The 16484-nt window shown below is 52.1% G+C and overlaps 2 protein-coding genes across 4 annotated transcripts in view; both read right to left on the bottom strand.

Moving 5' to 3' along the window:
- Nucleotides 1-116: 116 nt before the first annotated feature.
- Nucleotides 117-10749, bottom strand: LOC136018419 (SRSF protein kinase 3-like). Its single transcript, XM_065687625.1, is given in 13 exon segments — nucleotides 117-595; nucleotides 1934-2026; nucleotides 2108-2177; nucleotides 2580-2687; nucleotides 3100-3185; nucleotides 4343-4505; nucleotides 5977-6083; nucleotides 6330-6417; nucleotides 7961-8048; nucleotides 8435-8543; nucleotides 8720-8768; nucleotides 8771-8822; nucleotides 10712-10749. Coding segments are annotated over 13 exon segments (1239 nt in total). The 3' UTR covers nucleotides 117-407.
- Nucleotides 10750-12479: 1730 nt separating this feature from the next.
- Nucleotides 12480-16484, bottom strand: part of PLXNB1 (plexin B1) — a 51855-nt gene continuing 47850 nt past the window's right edge. For all 3 annotated transcript variants that reach the window (XM_065687120.1, XM_065687118.1, XM_065687119.1), the window contains exon 37: nucleotides 12480-16241. In XM_065687120.1, coding sequence (XP_065543192.1) covers nucleotides 16137-16241 — 105 coding nt within the window. In that variant the 3' untranslated portion in view covers nucleotides 12480-16136. The remainder of the gene's footprint in view (nucleotides 16242-16484) is intronic.

The raw sequence follows: 16484 nt of genomic DNA, 5'->3' as shown, positions 1-16484 counted from the left end.
AGGGAGAGAGCGCGGGGCGCATGCGCGGCGGAGCGGGCGCGGGGCCTGCCGCTCGGCACGTCCGCGCCGCGGGGTTGGGGGGGGGGGGGGGTTGTCCCGCTGCCCCGGTGGCCGCCGCCGCCCGTCAGGCTTCATAGAGCGGCTCCGGTTCCCTCCTCCCCCCGCCCGGCTGCCGTCCTGAGGCGGGGCAGGGCGCGCCGGGACCGCCGCCTTCCGGCCCTCCCCTCCGGGGTTGGCGGGAGAGCCCCGCCGCGGGAGGCCGAGGAGCCGCCGGCGCCTGAGGGGACGCCCGGCCCCGCCGCCATCTTGTGCGCAGCCCCCGCCGGCGGAGGGCGGCCCCGGGCGCTGCGGTGGAGCTGCGGGCGGGTGGGAGGGAAGAGGCGGCTCCGGCGAGGGCTTGGGGCCGGTCACGGGGCGCTGAGCCAGGCGTGCTGCAGGCACTGCGCGGCTGTGGCGCGGCGCTGCGGCGCGTAGCGCAGCGCGGCGAGGAGGAAGCTGGTGAAGGGGGAAACCTCGTGTCTCGTCCAGCGGTGCGTGTCCGACAGGATGGTGTGGAGGCTGCGGGGGGAGAGCCTGGAGATCCGCAGGAGAGCGCCTAGGGGAGACAGCGTAAGCACAGGACCTCAGTGATGGGCACAGGACTGAGAGGCTGCTGCTCCTCGCCTCATAGAAGTCATGCTGAAGGATCCCTTCCTTTACCTTCGACGCTCCAGGTTGGACGGGGCTTGGAGCAAGCTGCTCCAGTGGAAGGTGTCCCTGCCTGTGGCAGGGGTTGGAACTGGATGAGCTTTGAGGTCCCTTCCAACACAAACCATTGTGTGATTCTGTATTTGCTTTGTCAGCTTCACCTGCACTGCCCCTTGCAGGTTTGGCTCTCGGGTGTTTCTCAATAAGCATCTCAATCTACTGTTTGGAGTGCCCCCCGCCTCATCCGTTCCTGAGCACTTAGATGAGAACGTGCCAAGAATGAACGAGGCGTTCCCAGAAAAGCCACCCCAGAGCCATTGCTGCTGTTCCCTCTGCCGGTTCACATGGAACCCGCAACACGCTGGGTCATTTCAGTGCCAGAGCTCACAAGACACTGATGTTTAACGTGTCTGGTTCCTCCTCGCTCCCTGGGGACCAGGAGAGTGCCACTACTGACTGAGAAGTCATCCATCCGCAGGAGCACCTGCTGTAAATGTGGTGATTCAGGTTAGACATGTGTGGTCAGGCCAGTTTGGTTCACACAGAGTGGATACAGGGTAAGAACCAGTTTTGACTCATGTCTTTCGAGCACCATAGAAGGAATAAGCGTTGAGCAAAGGATATGGGTGTGCAGGGAGGTGCTTGCTGAGCATGCTGTGCATGGGAGAAGCACTCGGCATTGTGGGCAGGCGGAGGCTGTGTGGCTGCTGAGCGTGAGAAGCAGGGAAGGAGGATGGACTGAAGTGCCATGTCATGTGCCTTGAAGTCAAAGACAAGGACTTCAAGCCTAATGACTCAAAGGGAAAGGAATTAAGGAGAGTAAAGCAAGAGACATTACAGTTGGGTCAGGAGACTACAGCAGCCACGTTGGAAGGATGTGAGTGTCCCACTCCTGATCATCATTGTTCTCTGCCAGTGAAGGGGGGAATTCCAGCCCGTTCCGCACTCTCCAGCCTTCCTGGCATGTAGCTGTTTCCTGTCCCTGTTTCCGTTCTCCCCAAATCCAGAGGAGAAAGAATAAAAATGTTTTTGCTTGTTGAGTGTTTGCTATGACTTTTCCAGGATTTTGCATTCATCCTTGGAATGCTCCTGGATTGCAGAGGCAGGCACGGCAGGGAATGCTACGGTTGAAATCTGCTTGTAGCCTGCGTTGTGTCACATAACTCGGGGAGGGGGAGGGGGTGCTCAGTGTGAGTGTGTCAGAGATCCACAGTGATTCTTAAACTTCCTGCTCTCCAGCTCTTACCTGGCCTGCTGAAAAATTTTGTTGACTTGTTCCAGGAATAAGCAATTTGAGGAGGAATTCTTCCCAGGAGCTCGATAATACGAGCAACGTGATCTAAACAGAGGGAAAGCACATGTAGAGACAAAGATTGTGACACTTCAGACAGTGAAATGAGTAAAACTGACGGGATCCTACCATCATCTCTGGAGAAATATTTCCCAGGTTGAGGGTCAAATAGACGCTCCCCAGTTGCCATTTCAAATGCCTAGAAATGGATTAACATTGTTAGTGCATTAATTGATGTAGAGTTTTTCTTCCCCATTAACTGATAGTGCCAATTTCCATGTCTAGCACACAAAACTGATCCTAAACCATGGAGATATTCACACTGATTTGACCCGTGCTATGGTGGAACAGCACTTTTAGCTCCATGCAGATGAAAAGCAGGATGTGATGAGTTAATATACATGGAGTGTGAATTACCTTGGAGCTTAAACTAATTAAGAGTGAATTTTATCAGTGGGATACTTTCACTCCTGAGTGAATAGGTGCAGACAGCCCCTTTTGCCTTCTCAGAGCAGAAGTTTTGCTTTACATGCAGTGTACATAGGGTGCCGAGGATGTATATCCCTGACACATTAGTGTCAGTCCATTAGCATCATCATACCAGGCAGCCTGTGCTCCAAATATCCGCAGGAGTGCCGTAGTCTAATCCAAGAAGCACTTCCAGGGCACGGTATGGCTGGGTCTGTATCTCCTTGGAAAAGGGCTTGTACTAAAACAGAAACAAACTCCCCTTAGTGTCCATAAATCAGTAACAGCAATGTGGCCACAAGCATCCTGAGCTGGGGGGCAGAACCAGATGTGTGAGCTAAACTCTGTGCAGGGCACAGCAGGAATGTTCTCAGGTGAATTTAGCTCCCAATGCTTCACACTGAACATGTTTTTCAGTTTCCAATTGTAGGGACTAAGTGCAGGCTTAGAAACACCCAAAGCTAAGGATGTCTCCAGGAGTATGGTGCCCAGCTCAGAGCTGGGAGTGCTGAATATAACAGCCCCCTAAATCAGCATCTCTTCAGCGCACTGAAATAGTTACTAACCTTTAAAAGGACAGACACAGGGTGGGATGGAAAGGAGCACACAGCATCCCTCATCATCATGGGGCTGACACCCAAGAGCACACTCACCGTCCAGCACGCGCTGCCCAGATCTGCAATTTTTACTTCTATGCTCATCAAATCAGATTCTTCCACTCGATTGCCAAGAGCATTCCCTAGATGGAAAGGGCAGAGGAAAAGGGAGTCTTGTCAACCCAACAGGTATGCATCACTTACCACCAGAGAGGCATCTCCACCTGCATTTATGGTTCTTTAGCTCAAAAGGTCCTAAAATGCTTTTTGACATCAATTAAATGATTTCTCTGTGTTCTGAGGAACCATGAGCTTGTATGTAGTCGGAATCTCAGAGGGTGTTTGGGAGGACAGTGGCTTGGAGTGGAGCGGCATGACCATGTCCTGCTACAAGGTTCCTCTAGCACCAAGGTTCAGTTCCTGTGAGCCAAGAGCAGAGCACATCCTACCAGCACTAGTCAGACACACATCTGTAATTCCCCCTTAGCCTTTGGGAATCCCTGCTGTCACAGGCCTTGGATACAGCCTGTAAGGTGATACTTACCTATGACCCCAGAAAAGGGTAATTTTTGGTTTACTGCTTTACAGTGAGCTGTCAGTCTGTGCCTATTCCTGTGCTCTTCTGCTCCAAGCAAAAGACTCAGTCATCAATTTAACATTCCCCAATTGCCCCAGAGTTTGAGAGCCAAAACAGTGCTGTCAGGGGAGAAATGCTCACAGGAAAACCTTGTGTAAGGATAAAATAAAGGGTCTCATTCCTGGGAGATCAGCTGATCTCTCAAGAAACTCCCCAGCCCTACGTTTTATTCAGTATTCACACCATTCTCTGCAAATAAATTATGTCTCAAAAGGTGAAAATCCCTGGTACATACAAGTCTCCCACAAAGCTCAGAAATACGGGAAACAAAGAGCAAAAGTGTTGTACAGCTTTCTGATTAGCCCACTTGCACGTAACCCTTTCAGGGGCTAAAAACACCAGACAAAAGGGGACTATCCTGTACCTTAAGCCACAAGAACAAGCTCTAAGATCACACTGGGGCTGTTAATGGATGCCCTTGACCTATAGCTGTCCTCCACACAAACCTACCTGAACCACCACGTTTCTGTAGGTGCCTTGAGCAGCTTGTAGCCTGATGCTTGTATTGAGCAGGGATAGGATAGGTCTCCCAGCAGCATAATCTGGCTGTACAGTTTTGTACTGCCCATTGCAGGAGATGGGAACCACCCTAAAATGTCTGTACTCTCCCTCCTGCCAATGAACATGTAAATCACTTGTTAAATAAAACCCTGGAGCACTCACCTGGTCCCTTTAGCCTTGAATCTGTTCCCTGATCACAGTCATGTGTATCAGGCAGAATCCTTTGGAGGCTTCTGTCACGTCCGTACAACAAGATGTTCTCCGGTTTGATGTCCGTGTGGATGATGCGGCAGCACTCATGCAGGAAGCGCAACCCTGCCAGCACCTGGGTAAGCAGCAGCAACTCCCATCAGCACTGACAGGGTCCCCACCGCCTCTCCTGCCCAGGAGCAATCAGGCACAGTGGCCATGCAAGTCATAGACCTTCTGGTATTGAAGGAAGTGGGCACTGATGAGATCTGCAGTCAGTTGTTTCTGTATAGTGAGTGCCTTGAACTAAGAGGAAGGGGCTGCTTGGGGACATAGGGGTGACCCACAGCGTGAAAATCCACAGGTATCGGGAGGGATCGGAGACGGAAAGAGGACAGGCATGAGTTGTTACAGTCACAGAGCTGAACTTTCCCCTGTTTGTATGGCTGTTATTTCCATGGAATACTGTGCCTTCCTGCTGATTATCATTCAGATGGAAGCTGGGGGCCTGTTATAGAGTGACACAGCACCATAGGGCATCCCATCATACAACGGAAGAAAAGGAGGTGCAGCATAACCCAGGCAAGGGGAGGGAGACAACATGAGTGCATATAGAGAAAGCTTAAAGGCAGTGCAGGAGAGCCATGTAGGGAAAGAATAGCTTATGATGGAGCAGGGAGAGCCTGGCCTGTCACAGGGGAGAGATAAACAACGCCTGACAGGGAGAAGCAGTCACTACCAGAAATCAGTGACAGCAAAAAGACTACTGGGAGAGCCACGTTTGTGTTTTAAACACTCTCAGTCAGTCATAAAGGGCTGGCAAATATTCTTTATATTATCAAATTCTATTCTGGGCTAAACATCAGCCCCAGGAAAATACCAACCTTAAATGGTAACCGTGAAGCGCGGGGTAAGATTTAAATAGCTAAACTGGAATGAATCAGAAGTAGATACTGCCCCAGTGCTCATCTGGAGGGGGAAGAGATTCTGAGAGTTTACAATTGAAGCAGATAACAGAACAGGATCAAGCAAAAAGCTTGGGAGTGACTTAGGGCGCAGAGATTAATGCCACTACATTTTTGTGTAACATTCAGGTGTTAGTGGAGCTTCTTTAGAGGAAGAAGCAGCTATTCCGAGAAGAGGCTCTTCCAGAAAGCAGGATGAAGGAGGAAGCAGTTTTCTTGCTTAGTGTCCCTAGAAGGGCACAGGAATCAGGGTAGCAAATCTTCATCTTGGCAAGCATGCAAGATTCTGATAAATCTCAGCAGGAGAGGCAAAATTTGATTTTAACTATTCTGAGTCCTCACCAGGTTTCCCATTCCTTTGTTATTCACAGTCAACACATAAGAAACTTGGCTTTCACAGTCCGATCAGCCCCTATATTAATGGGAATATGATGACTTCCCACTCTGTGTTTTAATGACCATTTTCTCTCCCAAAGGGAATAGTTACTGTTTTCCTTAAAAAGAAAAGCATGTCTTGGGCACTGCCTCTGTAGCATCTTTGCAGATGCAGTCATGGAGTTCACAGCAGATGACCATAGGATGAAGGCATGTCCCCACACCAACAGCCCCTTGGTGCCCACCCAGTTCCAGCTAAGGTCTCACCTGCTGTAAGGACCTTTTCACAAAAGGCAGAGGCAGCCCCTGTGCTGTGTAGTTACCCATCAGACACCGCAGGGAAGGACCCAGTGCCTCAAATACCAAGCACATATGTGGGCAACAGTCAGGGAGTCACTAACAGAGAGAAGATGCTACCACCAGCCTTTGGCCCATCATCAGAACAGCCAAATACCTCCTTAACCAACATCCCCCCTCCAGCCACCTCCATGTGCTGTGCTCCAGCTACTGCCTGGCTCATCTGCCTCACAGGAGCACAGTGCTTGGTTTTACACCATCCTGAAGCCCTCTGAGGCAAGCCCAGGCTTTGCTGCCCCACAGCACTCCCAGCAGAAGGATATGGAAGCCGTTCTCTCCAATCATTCTGAAGTCATCTAACAAACAAACGATGTTTTCTCCTGCCCTGTCCTTCTTCTTCATACTGTTCACCTGAGGTGGAGAATTCCAAGGAAGCTGCAATTAGAGACTTTACATATGCACAAGCACGTCCTGCACCCATTTTATCCTCTTCTACAGACTTTCTCTTCCACGACTTGGCACTTCATGATAAATCCTATAAAAAAAGCATCAGGAAAACCACACAAGCAGTCCTGTGTGTTGTCTAGTGCTTGACCAGGTGAGACCATCACCCCCCAGTATCCAAAGAACTCAAACCAATCCTGCCAATATAACACCCTTTGAGCTTCTTACTCTATCTCATGCAGGCCCAGAAAGTGCTCCTGCTTGTGCTGGGAGGGGTTTCCCCCAAGACCACATCTCACAGCACAATAACTGTCCATTTCTTTTGCCCTTCTACAGCCTCTGCTCCCTGTCCTCAGAGCAGAGATTGCTCTGTCCCTCCCTGTCTGAGAGCAGCAGGCTGGGACATCGCCTTTTAAAACCCACACCTTCCCTTCAGCAATTTCTTGCAAGGGGTTGCAGAAAGGCAGAGGTTTGTCTTTGCCTTTGCCTTTGGCCACTCAAAGGCTACCTGTGAGCAGCTGTGGAAGCCCAAGAGACCAGCTTCCTTCTCCTGGCAGCTCTGCCAGCACCAGCCACCCTGTGCTGGTGGGAGTGTGAATGGCAGCATGTCTTTCAGAGAGAATCAGTAATAAATCAAGGGTAAGGCTCAGTCCATGTGCTGTGCTAATGTGTAGAAAAGCAGTTCCCTGATTACATTAGATTAGTGCCACTTGGTACTTCCTCTTGCATCACTAAGCCTGGCTCATCTCCCTTTGGATAGGGCTTACAGATTTATAGATGTGAATTAAACCTTTCTCAAACCTGTCGGAGAAAGGCCTCGAGAGTAATTTGTAATGCAAAATGTAATGGCTTTTACTCATCTGAAGCTGATGTCACTTTGTATTGAGGCAAACTCGAAGAATCATAATCATGAGCTTTCTACAACTAGCAGGTTAAGCCATCTTCAAAGGCAAGTAGGTGAGACCCAGATCCAGGCACCTCACTGCCCCATCCATTAACAAAGGCAGGAGGAAGCTTTCTGACTTCAGATGCTTATTATATTGTTGCTACATCCTGTAATTTTTCCCCCCTTTTTTTCAGGTATTTCCTCTTACTTCAGTGCCAGTGCTGTGATCGAGCAACATCCTCTGGACTGGGAACAACACAAATACAGCAGACACCCTCCTATCTCCTGCTTAAGAACATTACTACCTTTTCTCATTGATTAACTGCCTTATCTTCCTACAGGTTCCTCCTATTTACTGGATTTCAGTCTCAGCTGAAAGAAATTGGCTGACAGGGCAAGTGGGACTCAGCCAGCACATCCCAGTAGGACAGGAGAAAGGAGAAGATGTCTGTTTCAGAGGTCAATGCTGAGCCAGACTGGTTCCTATGAATTCCCTAATATTTGTTTTCCTGTTCACCATGTAGCTCCTCAGACTGAGACCCAGAGGGAGAAGGGATGATGGCGCTGATACACCAGAACTCAGTGCCCATCCCCACAGAGCACAGAGCCCCGGGATATACGTACGCAGCGGAGGAGGGCAACCTCATCCTGGGCAGCCTCAGCAAAGCCTTCCCTGTTCCTCAGGACCTTCACAGCCACCTGTTTCTTCCTCCTGGAAAGGGAATCACAGCTGCCAGCCAATGCATACCAGTGTCCCTACCCAGCAGCATCTCTTCTCCCGGGCACCCAGCCCGGGGCTCCACAAGGGAGTTCTGTAGAACTCCATGCCCATGCTAGTGATGCTGCCAGCATCTGGCAGAGAACACGGCAGAGCATGAGTACTGGAGGATCTAACCGAGAAGAATAAATCTAGCACCACCTTGTTTATGTTCTTTGGTTTCTGGGGACCAGCTCTGCCCATTGCACCCATCCATCTCACTGCTAGGTTCGTCCTGTGCCTGGGGGACCTGATATGCTCTCAGGTAGGCTGCTGTGCTCCACTGGCCCAGGGGCCCAGCCACCCCTTCCCACCTCCCCCAGAGACAGTGATCTCCTCACCTCATGTCCTCGCACAGCCAGACGGTGGCAAAGGTGCCGCAACCCAGCTTGCGCAGAGCCTGGTACTGTGTGTTGAACACCTCTCCTTCCCGCACGCGGTGGTGGCCTCCTGTGGGACCATCACCAAGAGATGTTACCAACACCTCTAAATGCTCTTAGACTGAAAGAGGGGCTGAGGACAGCCGTCCTCCTGGAGGAACAGCCAGACAAGCCCTGGGGGCCTCCTCTGGCCTGGGAAGAGCCTGGCATGATCTTGGCTCTGGAGCCACATGCCTGAGGACTGACCTGTGCGCTGGGCTGTTGGTGCTTCCTCTTCCACCCGCTCTTCCATGGCCCAGTGGTGCAGCAGGTCCTGGCACAAGGGGCCGGGGGCAGTGGGGAACCAGGTCTTAGGGTACAGGCAGTGCGATCATCAGCACCTCACTCCTCTAAAAAGAGTTGGGGAGCTGCAGGGCAGCTGTGCCTCTGGTGCCTGCAGAGTGATTCCCTCTTCCACCCCTCATCTCCTTCCTTCCCATGTGCTTCCTCCGCCACAGCAGCGGGGCTGCTGCAGACCCTTTTGGCACCTCATGGAGGCAGGGATATTTTAAGAGCTGAGAAGGGGAGAGCTGGCAGGCTGCGGCAGGGCAGGGAGCTGGTGATGTGCAGTTAGAGCAGAGCCAAGGCCAGGTGGGAGTCTCAGGTTTCCCTGTGCCCAGAGTGGATTTGCAGGAGCTTAGCAGGGACTGTGGGATCTCCTCCCGCAGCCAGGCAAAGCACGTGCTCCCATCCCCATCCCAGCAGCACCGGGCACCTCAAATAGTAGGCTGGAGCTTGTGCGGCTCATGGAGTTACAGACGTAAGACACCAACCCAGTCTCTCACAGTTGGAAGTTATCACTTGCTATACAGCCAAAGCCTCAGGGAACACACACTGCCAGAGCTGGGTGATTGTTCTGTGGTTCTGCGTTACTGGCTGGGCTTAAACCATGGCAGTGATTGTCATCCCCATAGACCATGAGCACGGGTAGGAGTAGTGACCTTTAAATCCTTCAAATCAGGTCACTAAAGCTCAGAGCTGCACCAGGGGATTTCCACAAGTACAGTGGGCTCCTGCTGGTGGTGGCAGGAGGCTCGCGTGATGGGAGCTGTGCTGGGCCAATAATGTCTTCAAGGCACTGAGACAGAGGCGTGACTTCCTCAAAACACTAAAGTTTCATTCCCATGCTGATGCTCTCCCTCCTTGTATTCTCACACATCCAACCATGGCATTTGCACTGTTCAGGATCAGCCTTTTTCAGGCGTAAACCCCCAGGATGCTGCATGTCTGTGTGACTGCTCTTTTCAGCAAAGACCCGCTAACATCTTAGCTATGAAACAGAGGTGGAATCAGAATTTCCCTTATTTATGCACAGATTGAGCACATTGGTAACCTCACAAGCTCCTGCACCACCAGCATCTATCCAAGCCTTCTCCACTTGCACCATTAGCACAGCAGGGACTGACCTGAGAGGAAGACAACAGCCTTCAAGATTTTATGTTGCTCACTATTCACCTCCCAAAGGAAAACTCCAGAGCGTGTGGAGATGGGAGTCCAACAGCATCTTCCTTAGGTGGTTGTTATGGTAATGGGAGACTTTGGTGGGGAAATCGGACCCAAAGATAAACCGCATCCAAGCACTGGGGCTGATGGAGCTGCTCACCAGGCCCTGGTGTCCTTGCTGTGGAGATGAGGCAAGGCAAGTCCATCCTCAGGCATGTGTGGCTTTGCCTCCATTCACCCCAGTCAGCTGGATGCACCAGCAAAGGATGGGGAGCGTTGCTATGCAACTTTGTGTAGCAGAGTGAAATGTACTTCTCTAAGCTTTGTGATAGAGGACAATCCATGCTTTAAAGTCCTTCATTGCTTGATGTCCTTACATTAAAAACAGCCATTGTTCTGCTTTGCTCCTTCAAAGCTACACTGTGCAGAAACTACTGGTTTGCAACAGGCCTGGACCTGACCAGAGAACTTCAGCCCCAGAACCTCCTGGCCCTGCCTGGTCTGCAAGCAGCAACTGCACAACTCCACCTCATGGGCACAGAATGGTGCCGGGAGCTGCAGTCACCTTCATCTTCTCCACGAGCACACCCCGAGCAAGCCCTCGCTCCCCCGGACACCCCGGTAACACAGCCTAAAGCAGCCCCATGGCACTCACCGCGCCGCAGCTCCCGGGCAGGACGCGCCGCTCCCTTCCCCACCGGGCTCCTCCTGGAGCTCCCCAGAGCGAGATTCCAGCCGGTCCCGCTCTGCTTTTACCCGCGCGGTGTCCTTGGGCAGACCCGAGCCTTGCGCATCGCCGGGCGGACGCGGTGCGGAGCGGGGCAGGGTATCGGATCTCAGCACCGCTCCTGGGCGCAGCCCCGGCGAGCCAGCGCAGCTGCCGGGGGCTCACTTTACCGCCGGCCTCTCCCTGGCAGCGGGGCCGGGAGCCGCCTGCAGCTCCCTGGTCTCCACAGCAACTATTTATAGAGGGAAATCCACAGGGAGGAATCCCCCCCTCCGCCCCACCGGGCCCTGTGCTGCTGCCCGCTGCTCCCCAGTGCTCCCAGCGCCGGGTCCAGCCTTGCTGCCGTGGCTCCTGTCCCCCCGCACCTGACCAAGGGGATGTGCTCCCTCAGCCTCCCCACAGCGCGCAGCCACAGCCCGGTGCTGGTGACTGGAGCTTCTCCCGCCCTGTTCTGTGGGGAGCATCCCAGCAGCAGCACCCACCCCACCATGGCAGGACTGGAGCCCCCCTGCGCCCCACGCTGAGGGGAAAATGGCCATAAACAAGCAAAAACCACACTTTTTCACCCAATATGGCACAGTTTTGTACCCACAGCAGGCCATGGGCCCCAGCCTTGTGCAGCACCTCAGGTTTCCCACCTGAGGCAGCAGGGACCCAACAGCAAAGGGCACAGCAGCAGCACCCACCCCACTGCGGTGGGTCTGAAGCCCCTCAGCACTTCACACTGAGGAGAAAATGGCCACAGACAGGCAAAACCCACACTTTTTCACCCAATATGGCACAGTTTTGTACCCAGAACAGACCCCAGGCCCCAGCCTTGTACACCTCAGGTTTCCTGCCTGAAGCAGCAAGGACCCAACAGCAAAGGGCACAGCAGCAGCACCCACCCCACCGCAGTGGGACTGGAGCCCCTCAGCACCTCACACTGAGGAGAAGATGGCCATAAACAGTTAAAAAATCACACTTTTTCACCCAATATGGCACAGTTTTGCACCCACAGCAGGCCATGGGCCCCAGCCTTGTGCACCTCAGCTTTCCCACCTCAAGCAGCAAAGGGTCCAACACCTCAGCAGCTACAGCGAGGTCAGGGCCACCCCAGGAGCCTCTCCCCTGCCCGTGCCCCACTCTGCTGCCTCCCAGCACCAGCGATGCCAGGGCAGGGGCAGCACCCATGGCACGAGCGGCTCAAGTGGTTCGTAACCCCTAAAAGGCCAAGGAGAACAGCACATGGGGGGGGCGGAACACAGCCCAAAGCAGCGCCCAAGCAGGGAGAAGACGGGGGAGAAGCAACTGCAGCCAGAACTGTGCTTGTAAAGGAATGGGGAGCAGAGGGAAAGGTGGGAGAGATGGGCCACGAGCCAGTGCTATGGCTGATGGCTCTGCCGTCAGCTTAGGGATGGAGTTGTGCTGTTGATGGAGGCTGGTGGACAACAATGGTCACCATCGAGTGTGCCTTAAGCAGCCCCCTCTCTGGAAGGCCACAGCCAGGGCTGTAGTGCACCAGATGCCATTGCCAGCAATTGCAGGGCTCATCTACAACCACGGGGCCCCTGCTCCTGCAGGCAGGAGTGGTGGTTGAGCCCTGGAGCCTGCAGCAACACCAGGATCAATGGAAGGTGGCACAAGGTGATAGCAAAGAACTGCAGCCGCTATCCTAAAGGCAGAGGAGGGAAGAGCCCCACACTCCTGGCACCACGCTCCAGCTCAGGAGACCACAGTTTCCATGCAGGAGGAAGAAAGGAGGGGCCTGGATGCTGGGCAATGGTGTCGCGGTGCGAGACAAGAGCGACAGGTAGGTTGTATATTAAAATTTATTGAATTATTGTGTAAGAATTCTCTTTATTAAAATCATTTGGACTCTAAACTGATTATTTACAGACAAAAACCTCTTATATCACCAATAGATTCCTACATCTCCGAACAGTATCTACAAACAGTTATTACACTATGTAACAAAATCCAGATTTTTTTTGTGTTTTTTTTCAAGCTTTTTATATTAATTATTAATTCCAATTTGAGACAGACAGTACCTCGGGTGCTCTGAGCAGAACTCAAGGTGTAAATGCAGGTCAGGCCATACCGTAACAGACAGACACACACCAAGTCACGAGGCTGGGACAGGGCAGAGGCACCAGGACAGAGGAGAAAGACGGTCTGAGCAGACACCTGGGGTGTTCTAGGAACCAAAAGAATCATCCTGACAAAGAAAGGCACCAAAACCAAGCAGCATCTCGCTGCAACCGGGGCACCTCTGGAAAAGAAACGACATTCCACCGCGGCAGCAGCATCCGAGAGCCTCTATTAAAACAACAGCCACCATTTCTACTAAAAACCCCCCAAAACTGCCGGTACAGCCTAAATTCACCACCAGACAGCTGAAAGCAACACTCACACACCTACAACACGTGGGTGCCACCTACTCTTAGTTGTACCAACAGGAGAGACATTCAAGTACACTAACTGGGTATTTTAATACTGATCAGTTCTCAGCGTTTCATCCAGCCCATGGTGGAAGCAACGTTCTTTCTCTGACCACAGTGCTAAATAACTCCTATATCCTGCCAAATGACTCCTGCCACTCAAGAACATTATCTTTGAGGGCTCAATGAAAGCAGCACCGTCCCCATGCCGCACTTGTGTCTTGCAGAAGGGGAATGGTCTCTGTAGCAGGACATGCTGGTGCCCACACAACTTGCTACCTGTACAGAAAACATGAACGTCCAGAGAGGATCCTCCATCCTTGAGGAGGAGCATCCCGTCTCCAGAGTGTCTGACAAGCTGGTTGTGGAATCAGGCAGAGATTGGAAGAAACTTGGAAGGATTGTGAGGAATAAATAAATAATTTTCCCTGCAACAGGAAATTTAGTAAAAAACCCTGGTTTGTGCAAATTTAAATGCATCAGAACCCTGTTGTAGTAACGGATTTTTGCCACAAGAGAGGGGCATGGATGGAGAGAAAGAAGGGCCATGGCCAAACACCCAGCATGATCCCAGCTGGTGTCTAGAATACCAAGGACAGAAGGATAGAAGAGATGGGCACAACCAGCTTCCCACCCTCACCGCAGCAGTACTGGGCAGTGCCTCCTGCCCAGCTACACAAGGACACGCTGATGTTAAGTAAGTCAATCACCTACATTTAGCTCTATTTCAAAGTCTTGATTATTGCTGTAATAAAAGCAGACTTTCACAGATACACTCAGAGAAAGCAGATGATTTCCAGTATCTGGGAGTGCTACCAGGAAGCAAAGAGGATGTGGAGCCCATGGGCACCTGGACTCCAGTCACTGTGATTCCAGGTGAGCCACCAAGTCTTCCTCCCTTCTCCAGTGGGGGGTGGATTCAGAATTAAGCCCCAGACACCCTGTTCTGGGATAATTCTGCAAACATAGGGGCACTAACAGTCTGTAGAGCCATAAATCCAGCAGGGAGCCTGTGGCTCCTGGCAGATGCTCAGTCTGGTGCCTAGGGCAGAAAGTCCATCATCAACGCAGGAGGGGACAAAGCCACTCTGCTGCATTACCTGCACGTGCCTCAAACCAAGGAGCTGCCTCCCATCCAGCTTTTTGGGGCTGATTTAATCAGGTTTGGTTGAGACAGAGGTTTCAGAGATGCTAAGTTCCTATGAGTTTTGTGGAAACGGGTGGTCAGGCAGGAGGAAACCCAAACTGGTGCCCACATTGGGGATGAGGCAAATTCAGCTCCTTTCTCCTGCCTCACCTGCAGCACAAGGTGGCACAGGGATGCTGGCCATACTCTGGGCACATACAGTACCCAGGAATACTGCTGGAAGAGGGTCACAGGAGAGAGCTTTGTAGGAAAAGCAGCCAGTGTTAGCTTGTTACATCGCTCAGAGAACAGTTTTGTAACTGAGCAGCACTCACACAAAGCAACAGGGCTGGTCTGATAGGCCTGGAATTGCTGCTATATGCAATGGAAAGAGGTAGGGATGTGATCCTGCCTTGGTTTAGCTCTAATCCCCCCTGGCTGGCAGTCACCACCTCAGGGAGGTGACAGAGGGCTCAGTCCGGCCCCAAGCATGCAGGACATCAGCATGGAATTAGCAGAAGGGGTGAGAGTGCATAGGACACCCTTATAAATAGGAGCCTGCTCCCAGAGGGGCAGAGCACTCTGTTCCCAAGGTGAGGGATCCAAGGAGGGAGCAGCGAGGAGCTGCCCAGTGACAGCTGCCTACTCACTGTGCTTGTGCCTGCTCCAGCCGCTCCTTCCTTGCCCGAACCATTCCCATTTGCAGGATACCCAATGATCCTTGGGACCACTCTTGTGCTTCATAATTTCCTCAGGTTCACAGCTCACCAAATGACCCTTCTACACGCAGCAACAGGAGAGTCTGCGAAGTGAAACTGTGAGTAAGGTGTGAGGCAAAGCCTAACAGAAAAAAGCCTTGAACTGAGCTGCTGGGAAAAGCGAGCTGCTGTTATGACAACAGAGACATCTACGAGTTATCCCTGCAGACAAAGCAGTGGAGAAAACTGCTCCAGTGCTGACAGACGTTGGTCAGTAGAAGTGCACAGAGATACTTCTCCGAGAAAAGCTTTGTCTCAAAGCCACAAAATTAAACATTCTCCTTTAGCATTTAAATACATTAACTTTCTGAGGGTATTTACAAGTCCAGTTCAGAGCAGCAGAACAGCCGGACACCGGAGGGAGGGGGAGTGGCACAAGGCATTTGTTGTGCTTTTCCAAAGAGCAGGGCAACCTCCGACCACAAGGAACCAGGCAGATGGATCCCGAGCTGGGTCAGTGGGGATTGAGGCGAGCCAGGCAGCGACTCTCCCATGGAATTTGTCCTGAGGGAAAGGGTGAGGGGATGCTGTCCATTTACAGCAGGCCCCTGGGCAAGTGTGTGTGCTGGTGAACACATCAGAGACCAGAACACTGGGGAGTGAGAGAACTGTGCCACTGGACACTCTCCTTTCTACACCAACATCCAGACCCAGTGGGGACATTGCTGCAAGGGTTACTGCAGGAGTGCTCAGGAGCCAGGGACAGAGGTTAGCACTGCTGTCAGCCTGCCCTCTGCATCCTTGCTGAAGTGAGGGGCTGCAGCAAGGGAGTCTCCCAGCACTGATCCCTGCAAGACCAAGGACTTCATAGACATGGTGCTGGGTGTTGTCTCCTGGCTCTTCAACAAAGTTGTCTGGACACTTGGCACATTCATGTAACATCTGTAGGAAGGAGCTGTGTGGTCCCCCCTGACAGTGCCAGAGGAAAACCAAAGTCTGGTTTTGTTTTGTTTTTAAGAAGAAAAAAACTGTAAAAAAATACTCTCTGAGATGGAAGGACGCTTGTACTTTGTACTGCCTTGGCCATCCCTGTTCATGTCACCACGGGTTCCTTGGAGAGCCTGGTTCCAATGGCAGCAGGACACCATGTGTGTAGCTAGGACACGCACTGTCCCCGCTCAGGCAGGGCAGAGCAGTCTGTCTGTGCCTGTCACAAGTCTGTGACTTTATTCTCCACAGCTGCTGCAATCTGTTGTAGTCTGTATCCGAGCTGCATCTTCTGTGCCGTTGGGTCTTCTTCCAAGGCCGTAATGATCTGCAACAAGACAGAGCTCACTGCAGCTTTCCTCCAGTGCACAACACTGTCAACCAGCTCAATGCCAAACACAGTGGAGAGCCCCAAGCTGGAAACCAGCGTACTCAAGACTAGAGTATGTAGTAATTCATCTCAAATTAATCACATTCTAGATTTGTCCGAATAACATATGAATTTTATAGTTCAAAGAATGCTAAACTTCTTCCCTGAAAGTGGTATCTTTAGTAAATGAACCTGCACTAA

The sequence above is a fragment of the Lathamus discolor genome, chromosome 7 (genome assembly GCF_037157495.1).
Source record: "Lathamus discolor isolate bLatDis1 chromosome 7, bLatDis1.hap1, whole genome shotgun sequence".
NCBI classification, from domain to species: Eukaryota; Metazoa; Chordata; class Aves; order Psittaciformes; family Psittacidae; genus Lathamus; species Lathamus discolor.
This window is presented reverse-complemented; position numbering and strand designations above follow the sequence as displayed.